At 45.2% G+C, this 26,203-nt stretch overlaps 1 protein-coding gene across 3 annotated transcripts in view; it reads left to right on the plus strand.

Moving 5' to 3' along the window:
* foxp4 (forkhead box P4) overlaps window positions 1-26,203 on the plus strand; it is an 86,407-nt gene that overhangs the window by 25,250 nt on the left and 34,954 nt on the right. For 2 of the 3 annotated variants that reach the window (XM_052076862.1, XM_052076863.1), the window contains exons 2-3: window positions 6,617-6,796; window positions 24,264-24,353. In XM_052076862.1, the coding sequence (XP_051932822.1) occupies window positions 6,626-6,796; window positions 24,264-24,353 (261 nt within the window). In that variant the 5' untranslated portion in view covers window positions 6,617-6,625. Of the gene's footprint in view, window positions 1-6,616; window positions 6,797-22,505; window positions 23,259-24,263; window positions 24,354-26,203 lie in introns of those variants that run through there. The other variant, XM_052076864.1, reaches the window with a different exon arrangement.

The following is a 26,203-nucleotide window of genomic DNA, read 5'->3' on the forward strand; positions in this document are numbered from 1 at the left end:
ACTTTACGACTGCCGTCACCCCCCCCCCCCCCCAAGCCCCGTTCGCAGGTAATATTAAATCTACTCAACTCATCGTCCTTGTAATGCAAATTCCGATCGTAAATTGTGTCACCTTAAGGCAGGGAATAAAGCTCTTTGGCAAATAAAGTTCCTCTTTTTTTTTTTTATCTCTTCCGCAATTTAGGGAAAAAGGGAAAGGCACATTTTTACACCTAAATCAAGTGCGCCTTGGTCGATTTGGATTCATAGCTCAAGTAGGAATAGTTTTTTGGCGCTTAAAGTTTGCTCAATAAACGATGGACCGTGGAACTTCGAGGCTATACTCTTGTTCAAAAGTATCGGAAACAACATTTTCACCGACTATTTCTTTTTTCGAAATGTATTCATGAATAAGCTTTTTCCTGTTTTGAAATCGAAGGGCCACTCATAGCGGGCCCGCTCGTCGCCCATCCCTTAGCGAGTCGCTACCTGCTTGTTGCAGCCGAGTAGCCAAAAAAGTCCTGATTCATCAACAACCGGTTTTTCAGCCCATCACAAATCGCCGCATCTTTTTAACGATCGATTCATCGATTTGGCCGTGCTTCGTCCCGGTGTTCGGACTCAAAACAGCTCCCTTGACATTTCATTTATAGCCTAAACACACTTGACCGTTTCACCATTTCAAGGTATATATATATATATATATTCCCGAGTGACACAATTTCATCAGAATTTCTCTAGCAACCGTCACCCCCCCTTCGCTCCTGGCTCTCCCTCCTTGCCTCCCTTCCATCACAGTTGAAGGTCATCCTAATAAAGCGCTCTCTCAGGACACGGCCGCTAATTGCTCAGCTGCTTTCACATCCAAATAAAGACGCGCAGCTTTTTTTTTTCTCAGCCAGTCATTCCTCTCTCGCCTCACCTTTCTTCCGCCACTCTGAGCATGAACCTGACCTCCATTTACTTCTCTGGACAGAGGGGAGAGATGAAGGGGAACTTTCTTCTTTTTTTTCTTTTTCTTTTCCATTTTCATCCTCATGATCACTTGCACGTGAACTTGACCTCTTTTGGAATGCACAACCCGTGATTTCTGGCCTCCGATAAGTGAGGTGCGCATGAAGTCCGCTCCTTGGACAAATATTTGTGTGTACCTTTTGTGTCTGTGTTCACTGTTTTCTAACCGACAGTGGCCGGCAGGCTGGTAAATCACTTACTGCTCTCTGAAGGAAGGGCCCAAGAGTGTATGTTTGCCCCGGTCACACAAACATACACGCACACGCCGAGCGATCTCATGGGTGCGGAATGCTCTGTATGTTTACCTATGGCTCCAGAGCCCACCTGATCGAGGGAGCCTAATCTTTATGGGCTCTGTAAACAGGGACTTTGTCTTCACAAAAATACACCACGCAGACATGTGCGCACACATGCAATCATTCACTCAAATGCACAAATAAAAAGCCACAGGCCGCGTCCGGTCTGATTCGGTTCTCGCGGCTTCACGACCGTTCATTGAACACCCGAGGCTCGACAACGGTCCGGGCTAGCTTCTCCTCTACCTGACAGTGCTCTTTTGAAGTCGCTCGCACATATCGGCACACGCGCGATAGGACTCTCTGTGCGATAATAGCGTTCAACTGTTCGCACTGGAGCAGGGCCAGGGCAACCGCAGACATCCAGCCCGAGCTGTTCACTGTTAACCAACCTGTTAGCACTGGCAGGCAGCCAGAGTGGCCCGGAGCGCCGCCGTTAGCCTGTTAGCATTTAGCGCGAGTTTGAAGTTTACCTGCCTCGGGCGTGCTTAATTTGCGTTCACGGCCAGCTGCAGAGGAAGAATCCGATGATCTGGTGCTCGGCGTGTTTGTACGCTTGAGAGAGTGTGTTATTGCTTCCTCCATGACCTCATCGACGCTCATATTAAAGCTAATAATCTACTCAGAAACGCTCTGCCATATATTCATCAAATTTCTGGTCCTCGACAGCAGTGGTGACCAAACTACGGGTCTGTGGGGATTTTTTTTAAAGGTGAAGGCGGATGGATGTCAGAAAAATAGGTGCCAGTAATAACAATAAGTTTTGATTATATACTGAAAATTTCTATTTCTATAATATATGTACAAGTTACTTAAGAAAAAAAAAGTTCCTTTGGATTTTCTTAATTCAAATTCATCGGTTGCAAATGATTAAAATGTGGCAAAGCAAAATCATTTTCCTGTTTCCCTCAAAAATAAACAAATGATTTGTGTTAGTTGAACACATTTGAATCATGTGCAACTGAAAATCAAGTACTTTTTTTTTTTCCGCTAGTGTACCGGAGGTGCGTTTTATGCCCCGAAACGAGGATTAAGGACGACCGCTTTTGTTTCTGTGACGCTCAGAGCTGCTTTTACACAAATGCAAATGTACTCAAAAATCTTTTGAGTCAACAAGTTGAAATGTTTGCTCTCTCTTTCTAGTTATGTGTGTGTCACACGCGATATCAATTGGAGGCCTAAAAGGCCGGACTTGATTGGTGGGTTTGATCTGGCGACTGGCTTTAGAGCAGAATCATTTCGTTGAGCTGGTGTGAAACGATGGGTGTGTAAAATATCTCGAAATGATACCTCGTCTGTATGGAGTACATGTCGCTGCCCAAGCGCAGGAAAAACCCAAATTGGGATTTTCACTAAGAGAAATCCTGAATGTGTCTTGTTCAAGGGGATGACTTTAGTGGGCGCTAACAGCAAACAGGAAGCAATAACAAAGCACCTGTCCGGTTTACGGAAACGGAAAGACGCTTTGCGTTCAATTTCAACGCAGATTCTTCCGATTTCGCACATTTCTTGTCTTACTTGCCGGGAAATACGGTCTGAACAATGAAAGATCAGACGTGTGCGTGTGTGTGTGTGTGGATTCTATTTCAGCGGGAGAACTTTCATGTTTTCCAGGGTTGAACCTGCCACTAGTTACCAGGTGCAACCACGGGCAAGGAAAGACAAATGATTCAAGAGTCGGATGAAAGTAGATTGGATGGAGTGCACATACCGGTACAGACATTTTTTCCACCCCCTCTACCTCCTCCTCTCCCCCGCCCACACTTATTCCCTCACTTCTTTGCCTAATAAGCAGCGTTCCTGTGAGCTGATGCAAGGCGGAGGAAACAGAACAGGCGTTCTGGGACCGCTGGAAATATTCCCACATGAGGCATAACACGATAAAGACTTATTATCTCACTAAGCTGCTGTAAACACAGATGCGCGCATAAATACACAGCGTACACAACTCTCTGACTGGCGCGCCTGCTCGCCACCGACTCTCACAACAACATACTCGCGAGCGAACTTGGTTAAGGAGCGGCGGCGGCGGCGGTGATGACCGTTGACCAGGAGGAATCTGACAGAGGCAATCCCGCTAACAAAACCAGCCAGTGAAGTCGCTCGCTGGCCATTGAAGTTGTTTGAACTCCCCCCCCCCCCGCGCCGTCGCCTCCCCACACCCCCGAGGCAGTGGGAAGGAACAGTCAAGAGCGTGGCTGATTATGAGAGCAATCTTTTCGGGAACATCTGAACAAGCTTCATGTCAAAACAAGGACCGGTCCGCGCTCATCAATCATAGCCGTCACATACTGTACATATACACATAAGCAACCTGGCTGTGAGCTAATCTATTCGAGTACAAAGCTAGGTGTCATCAGGAACATGTCGAGTCCTATTTTCTGTCTTCTCAATCCCAATTAGACAGCTCTTCTTCCCTTTTGCTCTATCTCTCTGATCAGCCTTGCCTCATCCTTCCATCCCTCTCGCGGTGTCCCCCCTCCACCCTCTCCCTGGGCTTCGTCGGGAATGTCTGTTCCCGCATGCACTCTCAGGTCAGAGGTTCATCTTGAGGGGGTCGGATCTTGTAGCGCCGCGAAGAAGACGGGCGCGCAGGCAGAGTGCGCCCAGCGCGTCGAGGCAGGCCTTTTCACCAGCCGCTCCTCGTCGCTGCCAGAAACACTTTGACCTCGAGCTATGTGTCTATGTGTGTGTGCATCATAGGCCTAATCAAAGACTTCAGGCTAGATTTATGCCCCTGCCTTTTCGCCGACCTCCATTACACCAGCTTATATACACCCATTAACAGGATATGACAGAATACACACCCTTCGGAGTGGCAGAGCACATTGACTGTGTGTGTGGGTGTGTGTGTGTGTGTGAGTGAAAGACAGGTTATGTGCTCACTTCCCCATTAGGTCCCTGTCCAACGACGAGCTCTATCTCCACTGCATATTGCTAATAAGGTCAATGAGGAAGCGTTAGCGGGCAGATGGGCGCGCAAGTCCATTACAGCACAGTGTGGGCCCCGATAGGCGGCCGGGTGATTCATGCTCGGTGAGACGTGTGATGACGCCAAGAGTTTGTAGCGCGCCGCAAAGTCAGTGGATCTGTTGATCACTCAGCACTATGCATGGCTTCATAATATTACCTCGGGGAGTAGTTTGACCTAGCAGGGGTCCAGCATGGAGGCGGGAGAGATGGTCGGGTAGCGGAGTGAGGTGAGAGATTAAGTGACTAGCTTTGAATGTCACAATAACGCTCTACTTCGTAGGCTATAGCCTCCCCGGCGGATGGGTGCCAGGAGCCGGTGGGGAGGAAGTGCTGTAGTCTTGATTTATGCTTATTAAGGAAGAATTCTTTAGCGGACTGTTAGCGCCTTGTATTTCTTAAACGTGACATTACTGGGGTGATATTTCTGAGCGGTCTATATATTTTTTTCATGAAGAAGGTGTACACTCGCCTGACGTGTGTGGGATCGATTCCCACTCGGAGACGATGTGGGGGTTCACTGTTGTTTGTCTCAATATGTGCCCTGTGACTGACTGGTGACCAGTTCGGGGTGAAGTACGCCTTCCACCCGAAGCCAAGCAACGCCGCCCATGACTCTGTTCAGGATAAGCGGTGTTGAAAATGGATGGATGGCAAATGTCTGTCAACCAAATTAGTTATTGTTCTAGGAAGAGAATGGATGGACAACTTGAATGGTGACAGCGATATGAAATCGCAATATGCTTTAACACATGTAACTGGCATCCATCACTTTTCTATAAAACCCTGACTGGGTGACTTCATCTTGCGGTTGCACAATCTGTCTGTAATCGAGCCTTCAATTTGGAGATTTTTCCTCAACAGATGTTGTAGTTGTTAAGCAGCATTAATGTCACCACAAAAGTCTACTTGAGCTCTTTCCAGGCTCCAAAAAATGAGTTTTAACGATTTATCAAAAACCCACAGTTGCCATTTACTCCGGCGGCGAATTGGAGTTGGTGTCTTGTTTGAAATAATGACATCCCGGCACTGCCGTTTATCAGCAAATCCTATTTTCGGATGTGACAACACTTAAGTAAAATCTGTATCCAGTGTGTGAATAACATGCGCCAGAACCACAATATAGCAAAAGCAGAAAACGTTTCTGTGGAATTCCGAACGGCTGATCCTTTTAACTTGCATCTTTTCCACCTGCACAAAAACACGTTTAGGCCTCTGTCCCCACAGCGAGCATCTGGCAACATCCCATTAATGGGGCCACAAGTGCTCGATCCCAACCTCACCTGCTGTCGCACTTTCGCAATGAAAATGTGCGCACACACACACACACTCCCTCTGAGGCAAAGAAAAGTTGGAACCTCTGATGAAATGTCTTTTATTATTTCCACAGAAGGCACAAGTTGTGCTGCTCTGAAAGCCGCACACACGGGCACGCACACAGATTCAGTCCCACAGAGCTGGCGGATAGAATGTCTCGATGGCATTTTGTGTACCCGCTCGGATGCAGGAAGGAACGCGTCAGAAGTTTCCATCCAAAAGCTCGTCTGCCGTGTGTTAATTTCTCAAACTGCATCAGGCAGAAAGGCGAGATTGAGCTTGCCATTAGGAGCTCGCAGCTTGCGTGCTTGCATGAAGCTTTGTTTTGTTTTGTATTAGCCGCCTTCTGTGAGCTATACGGGCGCGCTCGCGCGTGTGCGTCTCCGCACTCCCATGCTCGCGCTCCCTAACGATGGCAAATGTGCCTGTGTGTTTGCAAGGCGTTGTTTCTCAAAAACAACAACACATCCAGGAACGGCGCGTTTTGTCTAGTTTTGTGGAAGGAGGGCGCTCTAATTAGAGAGGCCCTCTGAAGGTGCTTCAAACAAGCCTTGTCAAAGACCAACCTGCTCATGGCTTGCACACGGCGCACACATGCCACCTCTGATTATTGGAGAAATGTGTGTGGGGTTTTTTTTTTTTAACTATATCGCCGGGTATTAGCAGCCTTGTCAGTTTAGATTTGCTGCCTGTCTGATCCTAATCCGCGCGTACGCTCCCAGACGCACACATCTACATGCAGACAAAAAGTCTGCTTCAGGTGTCGCTTTGTGGCCACTTGTGCGTGGGTGGTTCACGACCAAAAGCCCTTTTCACAAAATGCACGGGCGCGCACACACGTGAGCACGCACGATTTGCTTCTCTATCTTGGCATGTGTTTGCTTTAGCTTCCAGACTTGTTTACCCTCTCAGATAGGAGCAGGATTTCTGTTTAAAACTGCCCGGGTTTCTTTTGTTTAACCCGTGTTGTTCTCTGCCGCCCACCCCCCTTCTCCTCCCCAACCATCCCGTCCCGTCCTGTCCTGTCTGCCTACCATCAGGTGCCAGTGATGATGGTGGAATCAGCCTCTGAGACCATTCGAACGACACCGTCCAGCCAGAACGGAGTCAGCAGCCTCAGCAGCCAATCAGACGGAGGAGGAGGGAGAGAGGGCGGCTCCAATGGAGACACAAATGGAGAGATCAGCCCAGTAGATCTACTGCACCTGCAACAGCAACAGGTGTGTGTGTGTGTGTGTGTGTGTGTGTGCGCATTCTCCTACGCATCTGTCTAATCATGATCGGCAAGTTGAAGGACGTCCCGCTTTTGCAACATATGTACAGTATGTTGTGTAGAACTCCACATACACACGTGGTTGTTACATAACTTTCGTCAGACTGGCTCGTCCGCCCTTTAATCAGCTCGCACTGTTAATTCTTCATTATGCAAACGTTTCCCAACTGAAGACGTATTCTGAAGCCATTCCCACCCCCCCCCCCTCCCCACGTTGAGAATCTGGCAGTGCAATGCAAACACGGGCACGCACAATAGTCGTCGTGTGTGTGTGTGTCAGCGTTTTGTGTTCATTTGTTTTATTTTGTCCCTCGTGCATGAAGTGTTTGTCAGTGTTTGTGTGTATGACACATCGGCATGAAGCGTCTCCAGTTAGGTTGTTTATTTTGCCTCCAGTGCGTCAGACTCCACTCATCCCCCCCCATCCGCCCTTAGAAGCCCCACATTATATACAACACACACACACATTTATACACACCTACTTGAACCACATCTTGTCGTGGCAATCGCTGCAAAGGTGGGTAGGAATGCCCTGTTTGTACTCCATGACATTTACTTTAGTCATTTTTAAAAATAGTCTTCATTGGACTTTTCAGAGTAGCTTTAATGCAACCTACCTTTTTTTTACTTTCACTCGACAATTTTTTTGTTGAGAAGAAATGCTCCTTTTTAATCATTTTTTTAAACGGCTGTATTTATAAGACAGACTTGCGCCGTAGGTGCCGTCACATGACTCGAGTGAAGTTTGCCTCTATTCGACCAATGAAACAGAATCTGGAAGTCACATGACCACACGTAATATCTTTGCGGCCTCACGTCGAAGGAAAGCTGCCAAAGTGAGACATTTTCATGAAAGTCGATAAAGAAACAACATCAAAATAAATAAATAAAAAACATCAGAGAAAATCCAATTGTTTTGTGTCATGAGAGTACACAAAAATGTAAGACTAAAAATGAACCTTTATTTATGCTATGAAGATGATTGATTATTTCTTGATTGTGGGTTGTGTCTGATTCGAATTGGATTAAAACTCAATCAGAAGTTACTCACTGGTTACGCAGTACTGAAATAGTTTTTTACTGACTCGAGTAATGAGTTGGAGGACCATGTTACTTTTGAGTTCGATTATTGTAAATTAACAGTATTCTTGAGTAAAATGTGTGTCTACCTGCCCTTGGTTTGCGATTTTGTGCTGTTCTAGCATTACAGTAGAACTCTAGATTTGATTGTGTGTATTCTGTAGGTTGTTTTTTTTGTGTGTATGTGTGTGTGTGGCACAAGCAGTTTTACATAGCAACTTTACTGGATGGACATTTCTATTCGTGTGGGCCTTTCAGCTGGTCCACATGACAAATTTCAGGAAGTGTGCCTTGGGTTTTGGCTCCATCATGACACATGCTCATGTTGTCGATGAGGAAACCGCTGCCTGCTAAAATATTCCTCCTAATTATCGTGATGAAGCCTCTTTTTTTTTTAATGAACACTCGAGGCCCTTCACTTCCAGCTTGGGGCTCCCTCCCCAAGCCTTCCCCTGACTGTATGCCTCACCCTGCTTCCTCGGCAACCTTCAGCCAAGGGCACACATACACGCAGACACACATGCAGTTCTGCACTAATGCACATACATAAACACCCAACCTGTAGCACACACAAAGCAAGTCTTTCTTCTCTCGGACGGGTCTTTACTCTAGATGTTTTTGCACCTGTGTGTGTGTATGTGTGTGTATGCTGGTATTTCCTCTCTTGAGCGAGTTACCAACCACAAACATACCTCCTTCTCGCTTTCCATCTTTTTCTCTTCCTCTCACTCACTGAACTTCTTTTTTTTTGTTTTTTGTTTTTTTTGCTTCGGCCCACAGTAGACTGTGAAAGACGAGCGTAACCTTTCCTCCAGATTTTAACCACACCTAGAAAGAGTGTTGCGGCTACATATTAGTAATCAGGTGACCATAATTTGTCGTATTAAACAAATTCTGAATTACAATTTTAGTATTTGTTGGAACATTTGTTGAGTGTAAGATGAGAATAAAGGTCGCCAAGTGCTGCGCAATGAAGTAAACTACAATTCTCACACTTTTTGACCTTCCTTCTTCCGTGCAGGTGTACAGCAATCCCAAAATAATAACATGTAAAACAAACACAGAACGCTTTTATATGATATTCATTGATAAAGATGAAAACAAAGAACAATTTCCCCTCCAGTGATAGTTATTGTAGTTAATTTTGTAGTTAATTTTGAGTTAATTTAATCAAAGTTTTGGTGTGTTTTCCTTTTTTGAACGTATTTTTTTTGTTTGTTTGTTTGTTCACCAACATATGTATCTATATTTTTCTATTTTACTTTTCATTATTGCATCGGATCCCAGTTAACATTAACAGCCTTGTTTGGAAGACACTGTCATCTTTCCCTTGGGAACCTGGAAGAAATCACATTAATGTCCTCCTGCCAAACCCCTCAGCTAGCCTCTCTGTCTCAGTGTTACAGCGAGAGCTCCGCTAATAAAGCAAAAGCGGTTTCTAAATAACAGTCTGACTTCATTATTTATATATGACATCCCATTGGACTGTGCAGGTGTCGCTCAGGCTCAGTCCGGTGAGTGTTTTGGGTGGCACGAGGAGAGATCGGACAGATTGCTCTAACAGGCCGCCAGGATTTGAAGGTAGAAGGAGGGAGGGACACACTGGGAGGGAGAAAAGGCGGTGGTCACTCGTGCGGCTGAAGAGAAGGAATAGAGGGATGAGGGAGGAGTGTAGCGCTGAGATGTGTCAGAAAAAGGGCGCCTGGGCCCCCCTGTGGAATGTGGTCTGTCTGCCTCCCCAGAAAGAACAGAGCAGCAGTAGAGAGAAAGGGAAAGGGGGCGGGGGGCGTAAAACCAGTTCTGCCCCATCATGTAGGGAAGAGGGAGGAGGGAGGGAGAGAGGCAGAACAAAGAGCGGCGTTACAGGGCCGTAGTAAGAAGAGGTGGAAAAGTGGGAGTGTTGTTGCACTTTGTTGAGGCGCACGGGTGTAGACATGCGATGATGCATCGCCAACGAGAAATGTAAGCAGGATAAATCCTTGCATACCTCGAAACGGTATGTGTGTTCTGACGAGAACCAGGTGTCTGCACTGCTTTCCTTTTCCTTACATCTCTCATCCCCCCCTCATTTTTGTAGTAAACTACTACATCGCTGTCTCCTCTTTTTCCCTCGCCATCAATTAATGGCTTCTGGTGTTCCAGCCGCCACAGTAGTAGTAGCAGCTGGCGATGACAGCAGAAGAGATGAGAGGAAGGAGAGAGAAATGGCGACAAAAAGGTGCCGTTTCCTTTTCGGAGTGCCACTCGTCGGTTTGGGCTTTTCCCCCCTTTGGCTCTCTCTTTCTGCCAAGGGCCTTAAATTACTCCTGCAGCCAAATAGAAAGTGAGAGGCGCATTGTAGTCATGCTTTGCCTTGCCCAAGGCTATCAGTGGCACATTGGTTGAGGAAAAAAGCAGTTTTACAAATTGGTCAGGACCTTCAAGGCAAACTCCCATTTGTCATGTTCTATTTTTTTTTTTTTTAGCCCGACACATGCACACTCACACATTCACATATAGCATAGTTGTAATGCCAAAATACCTCCAATTGCCCTTAACTATCACTGTTAAGGGTCTTAACCTAATCCTGAGCCGAGGATGAACCCACCTTGACCTTATCCTTAAAAATATTTCTTCATTTGCAATCAGTAAATTAGTGTGCCAAAATATCAGCACCCTCAAGCTGGAATTGATCCTCTTAAAGGTACATAGACAAGAACACACCCACACACAACACCCACACAAATATAGCATTCTTCATGGGGCCATAATGCATTCAACAGCTTAACTATCTTTGTTAAATAACTACATCCCCTATTCACCGAAAAAATATATATATATATATATATGCAGTATATATTTGGCTGCAAAGGAAAAGCTAGCCTCGTACATTGACTGCCCTCAATGCATTTCTAGGCCAGACTCTCCACGCTTCACTTTTTAGCTACAGGTGCATGTGAACTTGTCAATGTAGCAATGCATTATCTATCTACCTATAACCAAACGCATCAATCCATCCATCCATTCTGACATCCATCCATGTTATATGACGACATTTTTTTGGGGTTGTTTTGTCTGCGATGTTGCGGCATTGCGCACTGCAATTCAAATTGGAATCCCAACAAACCTAGTCGCTGACAATCGGCCACTCATGAAAATAAGTCCCAGTGTGGGGCATTTCGGTCACGTTAGCCGATCTCTGAAGGCGTCAATGTGTTCTCTCAGGGCCCTAACCTCAAATTGGTCCAGCTGAAGCAAGATAGACAAGAATCCACAGACTCACACCTAACAATCTGTCAAGTATTCTGTGCTCATAATGCATTCTGAAGTCCTTAACCATCTCTGATAGGTACTAACAACTAATCCTTGTCCCGAGATGAACGTAACTCCAAAACCATGTCATAATTCTCGACCATCCCTTTGAAATTGTCGACATGTCCTCAAACTCTAATTGGTCCTAATGCAGTCGAATGGACAAGTTTATTCTGGACACACACGCATGCACACTCACACGTGCATGTGAGTGATGTGAGTTAATGAAGGGTGTAATTAAGTAGCCGCAGTGATGACTGGAGATCGGGGGGATCTGATACAGATCTCAGATATACACAAACACTGATACTGTGATAAGTGTTGCTGGCGCATGTGTGAAAGGACCACAGATCAGTCTGATGACGGCATGGCTCTGCCGCCAAATGCATGTGCGTTATGTTAATAAGTGGACCTGGAACGATTGGGATTGGCTGGTTACCGGGGGGAGGTGGGGTGCTGAGAAGACTTGCAAAGTAATGGGAGGTGAATGCTGGTCACTGCGACACTTAACGTCCTGGGTGACCTCAAGCTCTCCTCTACAGTTCACTCTCAGGTCAGGGGTTCACGGGAGATGGAGGTGATGGGGTGACTGCTAAAAAGAAAGAGAGAGACATTTCCTGACGACACGTTCTGATTTCTTAGTGCAGTGGGATTTCATTTAATCACATTATGCTCGTGCATCTGCATGAGCGGTGGAGTCCTCTTGCACACTGATGTCTGCACTTTCCTCACTGTGTGTGTGTGTGTCTGTGTATCTGTGTGTGTGTGTGTGTCTGCGGGAGTGTAACCTCGAGCTTGTTTCCCACTGTCATGCGCAGGCCACTAAATCAGTAGCGGGCCTCTCTCTGAGTGCTGTCACCTCCTAAAAGCGTCACATTGGTCTTAGCCAGGCTGTCCTCTTTATGATTGAGGTCAGTGGAGGTCAGAGGTCACCAGAGGCCAGGCTGGGTTGCCAAGCATCACAGAACACCCACTGCTGAATAGGCCAAAGTACAAGGAACGCTATAGAACACCAACTTCCTCCAAGAGTCTCCAAAGCACCGGCTACACTGTTTTGGTTTCCTGACTTTTGCTTATCGAAAGACTAGATCAGGAACGGGCAACCCACGGCTGCACTCTGATTGACCCGTTGATTAATCAAAATAATAACAATAATAATATATATATATTTTAAAATAAGACATTTTCTTTTTTTTTATATATCTGATAAACATATAATTATTTCCCACAAAATACTCAAGGTAAATTGGGAACAAAAAAAAAGATTAAGACCATGGATGCCGCACATAAGCACATATTTTATACATAACTTCAAATAGCTTTTTTGTCATAGATCTGGTATGGAAGTGTTTTGGCTCCCGAGCAACACGAATGAAAAATTGTGGCCCCCTCCAGCATTTAACTTACCCATCCACGCACTAGAATCTAGCTAAGATTCAGAAATATGACAGTCCTCATATGATTACTTTCGTATTGCTTCTTTATACATCCTACGTGGTTCTCTGGTGCAGCCGTGGTTCTGTCCAATTCCGAGCCGATCAAATCTGTTATCACAGAGAGTTTGACTTGACCAAGAGTGTATAAACACACTTGAACTGGCTCACTGTCTGTTGTGAGTCTACAATCCGGCAACAAGGCTACATGGATAAAATGTAGACGGACTGAAGAAATGGTTCAGCAGGCCAGATAAGCCTGCATGGACACAGTCACGGTTGGTTGACCCAGTCAGCCAAGAGGCTCTCAGAACAAGAAAAGACAGATAGCAACACAACTAAAAAGGGTGCGTGCGTGCGCGCACGTGTGCGTGTGTGTGTGTGTGCATGCGTGTGTGTGTGTGAGTGTGCTCCGTCTTTGTTGTGGAGACTGAGTTATACACACTTGCCTGGGCACCTGGAGTGCTGAGGTTGGCTTTGGTTGCCATGGGAGTGTTTAGAAGCACTTAAGCTCAGAGGGCCTGCCTGTGCTGTCAGGTAAATAACGCACACACACGCACACACACACACACGAGCAGAGGCAGACTTTCCGAAAAGTCTTTTTTTTCATGTGGGGGAGTGGGGGTAAAATGTTAACTGTTCAGTTAATCTGCAGAGGGCATCACCATAGTAACAGTTTAAGGGGTCAATGAGCAAAGCTGCGTTCTGTTGTGGTGTCCTGCATATGTGCAATAATTAGTAGATACTTGTTTTGTTTTCAGGTATAAAAGCAGCTGCGGATGTAGCAATCATTCGATACACTTTTTTTTTTTTGAAGTTCCGCGGGAGCAAGTGGATCAAACAGGTCACAAGACGTTTCACCTCTCCCTTTCGTAAAGTCCTTCGTTGCGGTACTTCAGCATCCTACAAAGAAGTGAACATGGAGAGGAGAGTCTCTTTAAGACAAGAGTGCAACAATTAAAAAGCGGCAAAGTAATGACCTGGGAAACAAGGAGAGATGCACACACCAAACACATGCACAACATGCACACAACAGCTGCCGTAAAGGTCTAAAGTGTCGCTAATTAGCTTGCGTGTGTCGGCTCTTCGTGTGGGCAATTTTCAAGCAGAGATGAGCGTTAAAGGGGAGGAGAAGAATGCAACTGTTCCCTCGTCTCGTGGCTTTTTTGGGGACTCTCAGTGATGGGAGTGATGACTAATATCAAAAACGTGGTTGTATTACTGATGATTTTGTCAGGAAATTTCACGCAAAAAGAACTGCAATTTTGTAGCTACAAATTTTAGAAAATAGTTTGCACACACACACACACACATACAGTATATAGATATATAAATTGCATAAGCAGACCAACAGACCCCCCCCCCCCCCCCTCCCACCAAAATTCTAAAGTTCAAGGTCTTATGCTTCCATCAATTCATATTGCGCAGCAGCCAACCACTGATCTTTCGACCACTTCCGCTGTGTGTGTGTGTGTGTGTGTGTGGTGCAGGGCTGGGCGTGAGGCTGTGTCCTACCCCCAAGCCACAGCCAGGTGTAAAAACTCTCTGAACCAAAACATGAAAGAAGTTTATTTCTATCAAGGCAGGCAGGCAATACTTTACAAGCCACTGAAGGGGAACATTTTTTTTTTTTCTGACTAACCAATACGCCTTTGTGTGTACATTTGTCTTGTTGTGAGTGCATGTGTGTGTGTGTGTGTTTCTGTGCACATGACAGCCAGTCTCTGTTTACGTGTAAGTATGCTTTCACTCTGTCTCCTGAGCCAGGTCTTGGCAGTTTCTTCCATATGTTATTAGTTGATTTTTTTTTTTTTTTTTTACTCTCTCCTTTAGGTTATTAATAATAACAGTAAAACGGCTTCCATATGTGCAGCCTGGTTGCCAGGCTGGAACTATGCTCATCGTGGCCCAGCCCCGCTCAGGCTCCCCTCTTAAAGGGTTTTACTCTTGTTGGGGAGGAGGTGCGCTTTCAACTCCGGAGGTCAACCAAATAAGAGCAAAGTGGCCTTTTCTGCCCTGGAGCATGACAAGCTACTAAACTGTCCTAGCTTGTACATGATGAGGGTGAACTAATATATTGTGCGTGTGGGTGTGTGAGAGAGAGTGTGTGTGTGTGTGTTCCGTCGTGGGCTGAGTCTGTCTGGAGTGAGACCTTCCTCTCTTGCCAAACGAGCTGTTTTGGAAACCACAGGGAAACTGCATATGTCCATATAATGTCGGCTGTGTGTGCGTGTGTGTGTGTGTGGACCTATTTGCCATCAATTAGCCGGTTGGACTCCAATGCGGCTCACATTAAAGTGGAAGCCCCTTTTTATATTGCCAGGAAGGGAGTTGCTCTCTTTTTCTGGCCTTTCTCACCTCGTTGGATTCTGTCATTGCAGAGAGGCCCTTTGTTGTTATGACTTCTTACGATTTGACATGCGAGTGCGATGGTAAATTATGTAATGATATAAAGCAGTCCTGGGTATTCAGTCATCTCGCATTTATGACCAGGTCTATACCCCTGCGAATCAATAGAAACGTTAGACGAGTGTCGGGAAGGGGAGGTTTTCTCATTCCGCCACACAGTTGCGCACTGAAGAGAACCATCTGGAAAACAACGTCCTTGCTGGGTATTCAAACAGGTCGCTTTTTGTGAAAAATAGGATGTGAATAAAAATAAAATAAAAAAATCGGTGAGTATGACAGCATTTTTTTTTTTTTTGATGTTCCATTTTGGAGTTTGTGCGTTTTTATTGCGTTGGCTCGAGCGCACGGTCTTTCCTCTCTTTAATGGTCAGTCTGGGCCTAAAAGAAGCTGCCTTCAGCCGTTTGAAAACCTCAGCTCTCAAACTGAGCCTTTATATTGCGGAAACGTTACATTAAATACCGGCGCTGCGGAGCGTTGCGGTCGGCTGATGTTTCTGTAGGTGTCTCAGATAGCTGCAGCTCAGCAAGAGATTGAGGTGCCATTCCCCCATTCGAGAGGTGGGCAGCCGGTTTGAAGTCGCCCTGAGTGGAAACAAATGGTTGCGAGGCCTGGCGAGGGAGATAATTAATTCCAGAGAAAGAGAAGCCCTGTAGCAAAGGACGACTCAGACGAACGGGGCAAAGACTTGGCACAGCGTCGTCTGTTTGTAACTCACTGTAAAATTGGGGGGCTTTAGCAGGATTTGACTCCATCTGCACCCAACTCCTATATGTTTACATCCAGGAAACGGTGATCCACTCCCAGTTTCCTGAGGAGTCTGCACCCTCGCAACAATAACAATACAAAATTCAACTCTGTAGTTTCATTGACTTGCTTGTTGACAGATTCATTTTGACACTCGGCATACCGAATCAAGTATTAGATTAACTGATGATGCCAGCTGGTTAGCAAATGTTTTGGGGGGGGTTTTCCAATGGTTTTGCCCACCTCCCAAAATATATCAACTGCACTGTAATAAAATCTCCAAAGGGCAATGAACCACACCGTTGAGTTGTTTCTACAGAAGTGTCATGATAATAATTTTTAAAATCTGAGTTGTCAAGCTTCATACAAGAGTGAAATCTGTTTGATTTTAGAAAAGAAGAAAAGGTATGCAGTATCATGATCTAAATCTCTGCTTGGTGTTTTAAGAAATTTGATAGTCCTGCACTGTCAAGTGAGTTTCGCTACAAGAGTTGTTTGAAACATTCTGTCTTTCTGTCAGAGCGGTTTAACTTACTATGATACAAGAAAGACATGCTACTTGAAAATGGCAGGAATTGCTGGCAAGTTATGTGTTTAGTCAACCTTTTTTGGGGGGAATCAAGGTACTTATTTAACATAAATAAAATATCACAACGCAATCATGCATCGGTGTGTGACAACCTAACCGCCCGCACCACAATTTAGACCTGGTCTCACGTGGTCTAAGGTACCGTCTACTTCCTGTCAACCAAATTGTAAGACGCACGGAGGGCACGTAATAGAAAACGCCCCGGTCTGCCGAAACACACAGCACGGCCTGCCCAATTCTCAAACACAATATACAAGACTTGCGCTGGCAAAAAAAAAAATTCCGTGGAGCGCATTTGCGCCTGTTGATGAAAATCTGGCCGAAAGAGTGTGAAATATAGGAGGACATTAATACTCGTAGTCTGTCAGTCAGAATAAGACTGGATTTCTTTTGGAGGTGCACCAGCGACGATGCCCAATGGACGGAGGCTAGTAGGGATCACGGCGGTGACCCAAGAGGAAGTGATGCTTTGACTCGGCTCCAGCTCGGTTTTCAGCTTCAATAACAACCCCCGAAAAAAGTGACAAAACTAAAGAAAAGATCGGGGGGAAAATAAGCCCCTCCCCTCCCCCGTGAAGCCATTTCTCCCACCGAATCCAAAATCAGAAAGCATGCAGGCCTGTTGAGAAGCAGCTGGGTGTGACGGGCTTTTCTCTGCGTCTTCACCCACGACATCCATCCCTGTTTGCCTGCACCCCCCGCCCCCCCACCCCCTCCCTCCGGGGAGTAGTAGATATATATGGATAGCAGTGTATCGCCTTCAGACGTACTGTACTTGCAATGTGTTTCGTTCACGTGCTCAGTTTAGCACAGTCAGGACACAATGGGCCTCTCACTCCTTGTCCCCCCCCAACTTCTTCTTGGTCAATGTGAAGAAATGTGATCCCACCTGCCTCCTCCCTGCCCTCCTCCTTCTCCCCCAATGACAGCAACGCTGCGCTCGCCCCGGGGACTGTTTACCAAAGAGGGAGGGAGGGGTGAGGAGTCGATGGTTGGACTATTGGGGAGGTGAGAGGGGGCCACGTTTGTTTCGTTTTGGCCATCAACAATGGACCTCAGTCAGTGCTGATGGATTACTCCAACATATGGTACCCACCTGTCTTTTCCCTCCCTATTCTAGACTTCACTCTGTTTAGATTACTTTGCTTCTCTCTCCCTGTCTCGCCCAAACACACTGGATGGATTAGAGACCAGATTCATCACACACACACAAACCTGTTTGCTTTAGCAACCTGAACCAGACACACACACACGCAGTCCAATTGAGCGAAAAGGAGCTCATCCGAGCATTTTTCTTGTGTGCAATGTCCAAAATGTTCACAGAATTGTCATTGGTTTCAAGGTGCAATCTCAGGTTCTGCGCCGCACAAATTGAAATAAAAGTAAATCATTGGGGGGGGGGGGGGGGGCACTGAACTGAAACTACTTATGTTCATAAAACTAACATAGCTGCTTTTGGGGTTCATTTTAAATTGTGTATTTCTGTATTACTAGATGTCCGTAGCTCCAGAAGGAAGGTTGTTTGAGAATTGTAGCTTACTTGACTTCATCACAAAATACTTTGTGAACTTCTATTTTAATGTTGCGACCAATAACCCGAATCAAACAAACACTGAAACGAACAAAAACTCAACGAAACCAAAGCAGTTTCTGAAAAAATAAAAACAAACTTCCTCTGAAAACTAATTAAAACTAACACAATTTAAAAAGAGCCAAAGCAAAATAACAACGAAGGATAATAAAAAATGCTAAACTATTATAACCCCGGTAGTCACCCATTCAAACATCATCATTTAGTTGACACACGCACATGTGCGCAGCTAAATGAAAATGTCCCTGCTTTTCTACAAATGGATTTTCTTTGTCGCACCCCCCCCCCCCCCCCCACACACACACACACACTTCGCTCCCTCGTTAAAAAGAAACTTAGTTGTCAGCCGTTTTTCCGAACCTTGTTACGGGACGAGACTGGTCCTCACCATCGCCATGTGGGTGACCCTGCAGAATTAAAAAATGCACTGTTATTAAAGCCTGTGTCAGAGGCGATGATTTACAGAGGGGAGCGATGACAAGTCAGAAGAACACACACACACTCACACTCACATACACACACACACACACTCGCACTGTGTGCTCTCGGGTCTCCAAGCTGAGCGCTGACCTCGTCACCCCTCCTTCCCCTTCCTCCTCCTCCTCCCCCTCCTCCTACCTCTCTCACTCTCATAAAACCTGTCTGACACCATTGATGTGTGTGTGTGTGTGTGTGTGTGTGTGCGTGCGTGCGTATGTGTGTGTGTGTGTTCTCCTCGGCAGCACAAAGACTCTGTTGTTGGGCCTCCCTCTTAGGCCTCTCTCATATTTTCTTTAAAGGTGCAGTGCGCCCCCAGGAATGCCACAGGGGGAACAGAGAGTTGGGTTTGGGGGTGGGGTGTGTGTGTGTGGGAGGGTTGGGGGGGTGGGGTCGTTTAGGAGGACTTGGTAGTGTGTGTGCATGTGTGTTACAATGCTCCAGCTCACCCAGGTCACGGAGAGAAAAAGGGAGGGTGAACATGGGAGATGAGGAATGAGTGAGGAGGGCCAACAATGAGGAGAGCTTCTTGACTACGTTGAAAGGGGTGCGTGCGCGTCGCCCGCGCAGTGGCGAACACCGTTCCAGTAACTTTAACACGACAGTTGGTAGGATGGTGACGAGACAGCCGCCACAATTTAAAAAAAAAACAACTTTGAAATGGGATCCACAAAAATAAATCAGCTTTCCAGGGCATGTTGTCATTAGGGCGGCACTGTGGATGATCGGTTGGCACGTCCGCCTCAACGTGGAGATGCCTCGGGTTTGACTCTGGACTCTGGTCTTCCGGTGTGGAGTTTGCATTTTCTGCGTGGACATGTCAGATTTTTAATATTTTCAACTTTCAAACATGTGTAAAAAGACGCCATCCCCATCATAATCAATCAGTTAATTGAATACATGAGCCTTTGGGGTTCATGTCAACTGTATCGATTGCAAGAAAGGTCCAACAGTTGACTGGGAGTTGTGGTCCTTTCACTTCGTGTCGCCGAGAAGCGACGTCGTCTAGCGGCAGACAATTAAAAAGCGCCACCAGGTGAGGTTACTCCTCGGCGACAGCCGTCCTTATGGCTTGTGTGTTTGGAATGGCTTTCTTGTTTTGGTCACTTCATTCAGCCGGAAACGCGATGCTACAGTACAAGTGATCTCGTTTTTTAAGGTTGATAGTACAATCGGGTTGTAACTTTGCAAAGTGAGACCGTCCTAGCTTTATTTAAGATGTTAGGGTTGTGGTGCCGCGAACTTTGGAAGCAGTATTATGTACTGCAATTGCTGTAGTGGATGGTTGTTCTCAAAATATTCTAAATATATATTTTAATATATTTGTTTTTACAATGCAATACTTACTGTGATGTTTTTTTTCTAATCTTACACACGATTCATATTTTTTAAACTAATACTAATCAAAACAACTAAAATGGAGCATTAAAAAAAGCCAAATAAAACTCATGAATCTGCTGTGAAAACTAACATAAGTAATTTAATTGAAAAAAACCCCACTAACCTAAATAAAAAGTAACCGCAGTGAAAATTCCTAAAGTATTCCAAACCTGTTCTGTGTTGGAAGGGGAAAACAATGTCTTTTTGAGGTGATACCATAATTGACATACAAAAAACATATAAAAAGTACCCTGTACTAAAATGGTCTAAAGGTGAAAATGACCTTGCATGTAAGCGACATTTGTGTGTATGCAATCAGCCCATCCAGCGCCTCTTAATAAGTCACCAAGCAGTGCGTCATTGTACTGTTTGCCAACACTAAAAGTGGAGCCATATTCACGATATATCTCCAGCCGACTTGTTTACTCTCACACCTCCACAACTGCGGAATCTGGGAGATATTCGGTCCCTCCCTCACACTCGATTTTATGCTCATTTCCCATTTTGTGTGGAAACACGTGAGTTGTGCAATACCTAACCTTGTCAATAATGATGTCAAATAACTACAGAAATAACCACCGCGATCGATAAGAACGTGCAGTGGAAGTGTAATAACTGTTTCCCAATCATTATAATAATAATTACTATTATTATCATGTTTTTGTCTTGTGAGTCAGACGTTGAGTTACGAATAAGCTTGGGATATGTGACTGCTCGAGTGAAGTGAAATGGAGAAATTGAGGTACTTTAATGCCCTCGTGTGTGGGCAAGGAGAGCCACATATTGAACGTGGCAAATACTCAAACGCGCACGAAATGAGGTCACTCGCAAGGAGTAGTTGCTGTAGGACAGCCAACTCGTGCAAAAGACGCTCACTCGCAATCCAACTCTCACACCTGGTCAGTCACTAGGCCACACCCCTAGAAGGCACACATCCGATATGGGAATACAGTGAATCAGCCAGAGACTGTTACACCCGCGCTGCAAGAAGGAGAGATACAGACGTTCGTTCCTACCGACTGCTGTCAGGCTGATGAATAAAAAATAACAATCATAATAATAATCAAATGATTTGAAGGAAAATTGTAAATAGTACTGCGATTTATCCATTTGTGTTCATATTGTATTTAATTGAAAGATGTTTGTTGTTGTTTTTTCTCTTTCTCCTTTCTTCTTTCTACATACATTCTTGCTGCTGGAGGCTGTAAATTTCCCCAGTGTGGGACGAATAAAGGATATCTTATATCTCGTGATAGTTCACGATTCGTTTATCGCGGATTCGGTATATCACGGATTTAGCAAACATATTCATAATTTTTTTTCTCCATGTACATGGAGTACAAGTACTGTATATGTTGCTCTATGTGACTCGCTGTTGTTTTGTAGCTTTTCCCAGACTGTTTGCGGACTTTACAAAATATATGTTTTTTTACCTGTATATGTTAATTGGTTGCTACTTTGCGGATTTTCGTTTATCTGTGATTTTGGTCCTCATTAACCGCAATAAACGAGGGATTACTGTACTGCAGTCATACCATGATTAGACATCCTAAAAGTAAGTATATTTGTTGACAGTCACTTTTGTTTTTATTTAACACTGCTCCCCTTTCTCTCTTGAAAACAGAAGAATAGCACGTCGAATCGTTTGAACTGGGAAAACTGATTTGATGCACAAGTCACACTGTATTTCATTAGATTTTTATTGTTTTATAACGGAATGAATCAATTGTATAATTCAGTTGTGGTGCATTTCCACAAAGTGATGCATGAATCCACTACACCCTAATACTGTTGGAATATATACAGTATATATATACTGAGACCTCCCCATGTGTATTTGTCACAAAAAGGCACATCTATGAATAGAGGCGTAGGAGAGGAGACAGGCATCACCTCTGCTCTGTTCTAGCGTTTATGAAAGCCATAAATGGTTCTTTAATATAGTGGTAATCAGGGTGGTAATTTGGGTGGAATTGTCCTTTATTGTTGCCAGACATTGGCTTCCCAACTCCTGCCAACACACACACTCGCACCAGAGACAAAAGCGCACCCTCGCTCTCGGGCAGACGTGGTGTTCAAGGCCTAATTCGCACCACATGCCAACAAACTGGGCGGTTGTGTGCGTCTGTGCTTGTTTTAATGCTGAGGTCAAACCAGTAAATGGGAGGGGGGTTCCCCAGATTTTTGTTCAAGTGTTAAAATTCACGTGTGTGTGTGTGTGTATGTTTACAGACGCGTCCACCGCCACATCTGTGTATGTGTGTTTTAATTGCGGTCTCAGCAAAAGTCGCAAGTGCGCTCCATCCAGATGGTTTTCATCAGGGCGACTGCACAGAGCATTTCTGTCTCTTTCGGCCTCCCTCTAATCTCCCCGCTCTGTTTTTGCAATTAGACGTTACTTAATGTGCCACGGCGACCAATTTGACAATTGATTAAACGTGTGACATTATACAGCGCCGCGCTCTTTCACAACAACGCTCTTCTCCTCCCTCTCGTCGTCAAACGTGTGCGTTAGATCTCATTTTGTGGCTCCGAGCGCTTGCGCAAGTTATCGAAGTCGAAGAACATCCCGAGCGGCGGCCGTTAATGTGTGCCGTCGGCGCACGCGCACACGGACGCTCATAAATCAATATTTACCAAGGAACCTTTCCCCTTTGAGTCAGAGGAAGCAAATGTGCATCCTGCTGTCTCCCCTCTCGAAGCCTCCATCACGAGGTTGCGTTTGCGCGCGTGTGCGCTCTCGTGTTTTGAAATGGGTGTTTTCTTGTTTTGCTTTCGGCACAGTTCAGACATTCCTGCAAAAAGACCTTTGCCTTTGGAACGGATTTGTCTTGACGACGGCCGCGTCGGTATGGAGTTCCAAACGCGACAAACGGCAATGCATTTTTTTTTTTAAATGCCGTGAATACGTGGACGAATGGGAGCGATGGGTGAAGGAAAGTTCCTGGGAGTTTGTTTGTGTTCCGGGTTTGACTGGACAGCACTGGAGGGCAGAGAAGTGGGCGAGGAGGACTAGCGGGGGGGGGGGGGGGGGGGCGTGGCTCTTCGATGTGCATCAGGGTCGCCTTACATCACTCTGACACATATAAACACCGTTAAGTGACACACATGACGATCTCCTGACACACTTCTGCCTCAGAGGATGTGGGCAACCCATTTGGAACGGTGGAAGGAGCGAGACGCACAAAGAGGAGGAGGGAGAGAGTGAAGGGCGCAAGAGAGAAAGCGATGCGGGACCAAAATATTAGAAATGGGACATTTGTAATGAGTTTCAGAGGAGATAAATCACATCAAGAGACACTTTGAGTCAAGTATGCCATAGAAGGGAGTGGCCGCATTTTTTTCTTCTCTCCAGAAGTTGAAAAGCACGTTGAGGTGTGCGGCCGAGTTTACATGAACACATCGGGTCGTTTTGTGAGTGGAATATTTTTACGCAGCCTTTCTTATATGCTATTCTGAAACACGAATTGCCATGAGAAAATATTGAGGATAAATTGTGTCCCGTTGCCATTTTATAGCCGCGGGTAAAATGTTCCCCTTTAAGTAAACTGCCACGCAAGTGCAGACAAAGTTCTATTTGATTCCATCAGTAAAGGTTAAGTAGTAGTAGAATAGGACAGAAACAATCCAACAGTTTATAATTTCAGTGCCGGATGTTGAGTCACTCAAGTAGAAGTAATGACCTGACAATAAAACACTCTCTCGGAACTTTGGTGACAACTAATGCATGGCGTCTACTTTGAATGTCAGTCTGCTTAGTTCTCAGTTCGATTTTCTTCTTGACGTCTCCTCTTAGCAACCCCCTGTTGCGGCTGATCCTCCTTTTACAATACTTATTATTATTATTTTTTTTTTAAGCAAATATCTTTGAATCCTACGACAAACGGTGAAGTCCCATACGCAGGTTGACTTGCGAGCGCTCCTGGGACCTGTGCGTCCACTTGTGTGGACATGACCTCTTTGGCTTTCAAGACTATAATGTTAAATTTTGGACTATAAGGGTCAGGCGTCCACTTACGAGGACGTTTCATCAAGTAAAAAAAATAATTATTTGTTTTCTTTGTCAAATAATATGACAATTTAATTGAGGTTCTAATTTAGGGAAGCACGGTGAAGTGACTTCTACTGTTGCTATTCTAGATATTGCTATGCAAAGCATTTCACAATTTTAACTCATTCGCTGAATGTACGTGTACAGTACAGTCATGCAAGAGTTCGGGGGTCCTAGGAGGTTAAGGTCCAAAAGCTAAATTTGATTCCGTTTGACTTGTTAGCCATATTTATCGTTCAAATCCAAACGACATTCCAAACGACATGCCCCTCGATCATTCATCTTTCGATGCACCACTGTCAAGTACCGTTTGACCCCGGCGTCTCCATGTGTTCACGTTCACATCATGTCCGCTTTAACTCTTGCAGGCTCTTCAGGCAGCCAGACAGTTCCTCCTCCAGCAGGCCTCTGGACTCAACTCCCCCGGCAGCAACGAGGTCAAACAGAGCCCCGTGCAGGTCGGAACATACTTTGACACACTCACTAACCCGCAGATGTGCAGAGGTCTGTGTCAATGTCAACTCCACAATGTGATATAGGAACAGATCTTTCCTTCCTTATTACTTGAGCTTCCTCCTTTTTATCACCTTTGTCACATTGGGACAGTTTGATTTGTGGCCGTGGGTCGCATTCGGGTCTGAAGTAAAGAGACGGCAGGTAAAACTGGCAAAATAGCATCAATAAAAATCATCATCAAAAAGCCACGAAATATAAGAACCGGATTTTTTTGATTTTTTTTTTAATCATCTACTTTAAAATCAATATTGAGGGAACCCAAATTAAACAACGTGAGTGTTAAGACACAAGCGCCTACTGTTTTCATCGTCATCGTGCTTTTGTCTCCGAATTCCAGACCTACGCCGACCCAATTGTGTAAATCGACACAAAATAACCAGCGTGTCGTCGCGTCTTCCCCATCACAGCCCTTTCAGAAGTGACACATGGTTTCAATCTGCACCGCTGCTCCGTTTAGTTTGTGGCTGGAGAAAATGTCAACATTTTTCCCTATATTAAACCCCGAAGGCGACGGGAAGGAAAACATTGATACAACGTGATTCCAAATGGATTATTTTCTGTTGTTCAGACAGAAAAGTGATATCATTAACCTGGAATGACAGCTTTGGATGAAAAACATGGACGGAACACACGTTGACTTGACCTGCCTCGTGTGCACATTCTGATGCGGGGTGTTACCTTCCACTTCCTTCCCTCGCTTTTTCTCCTAAAACACACACGCACACACACATCCCAAAAGCCCCTCCCTCCTCCCTTCTCTCCATCTCTGTCTTGTTTGTCTTGTTTGTTGGTGCCTGGCCTGTTAGCCTCTCCGCACTATCCAGGGCACCCGAGCTACATCTCTGTTGTCTCAGCTGTCAGCTCAAATGGTCACACACATCCTGCCAATGCACTCTAGGATGTGTGTTGGCAGGGTTGTATGTGTGTGTGCGTGTGTGTGTATCCTCAGTGAGCAAAAACAAGGTACATAAAAAAAAATTGTACTGTTTATTAAACGCCGGAGCAAACTGGACTTCCAAGGTTGTAATTTGTGGTTTAAAAGCCGTCTACTAGTTCTTACAACCCTCATTATAAAGACGGGGAGATCCGCACCCATATTTTTAAAGTTTTTTTTTTTTTTTGGCCGCACAAGTTGACATGACTCAGTTTCCTTGTCTGTCGTGTGCGACAGATTAAAAACTAGAAATGGCCATTCATTCGAGAAGCCTGCGGGAATCCTTAGAAAGGCTTTTGTGTGACATCTGAGCAATCTGATATGAGGTTAAAGTAATGACATCACAAGAACTGAAGAAAAGCAAACATAAACAACGACACACTCAGTCTAAATAATCTGTACGATTTGTTGGTCCAAATTAAAAAAAAAATTGACCACTGAAATGCCAATTTTTGATTGGCTAGTACATTCAAACGTACTTGTTAGCTAAATGCTAAAACCCTTTTTTTTTCTTCTCTCGATGCCACGAGGTATTGCCTTGCGCAACACAAGTAAGCGTAAGTAAGGAAGAGATCCCTCCCTGTAAATGGAAAGATATCAGGCCATATTTTAAGGTGACGAGTGGCAGAATGGCAGAGTGGTCCACGCCAGGCACAAAATGGCCTTCCTCAGGTTGCTCCCGGGGTGCTCTCTCACATGCAAATGAGTGTCAGACAATAATTAGATCTTTAGGAGCCTGATAATTAGATCCCCCCCCCCCCCACACACACACACACCTCCCTTGTCTCTGAGGGACGGAGAGAGGGGGAAGACTTCTTCTTGTGTCTTGACTTCTCTGAAGTCATGGTTTATGCTGAC

This window comes from Hippocampus zosterae, chromosome 9, assembly GCF_025434085.1.
Source record: "Hippocampus zosterae strain Florida chromosome 9, ASM2543408v3, whole genome shotgun sequence".
Taxonomy (NCBI): Eukaryota; Metazoa; Chordata; class Actinopteri; order Syngnathiformes; family Syngnathidae; genus Hippocampus; species Hippocampus zosterae.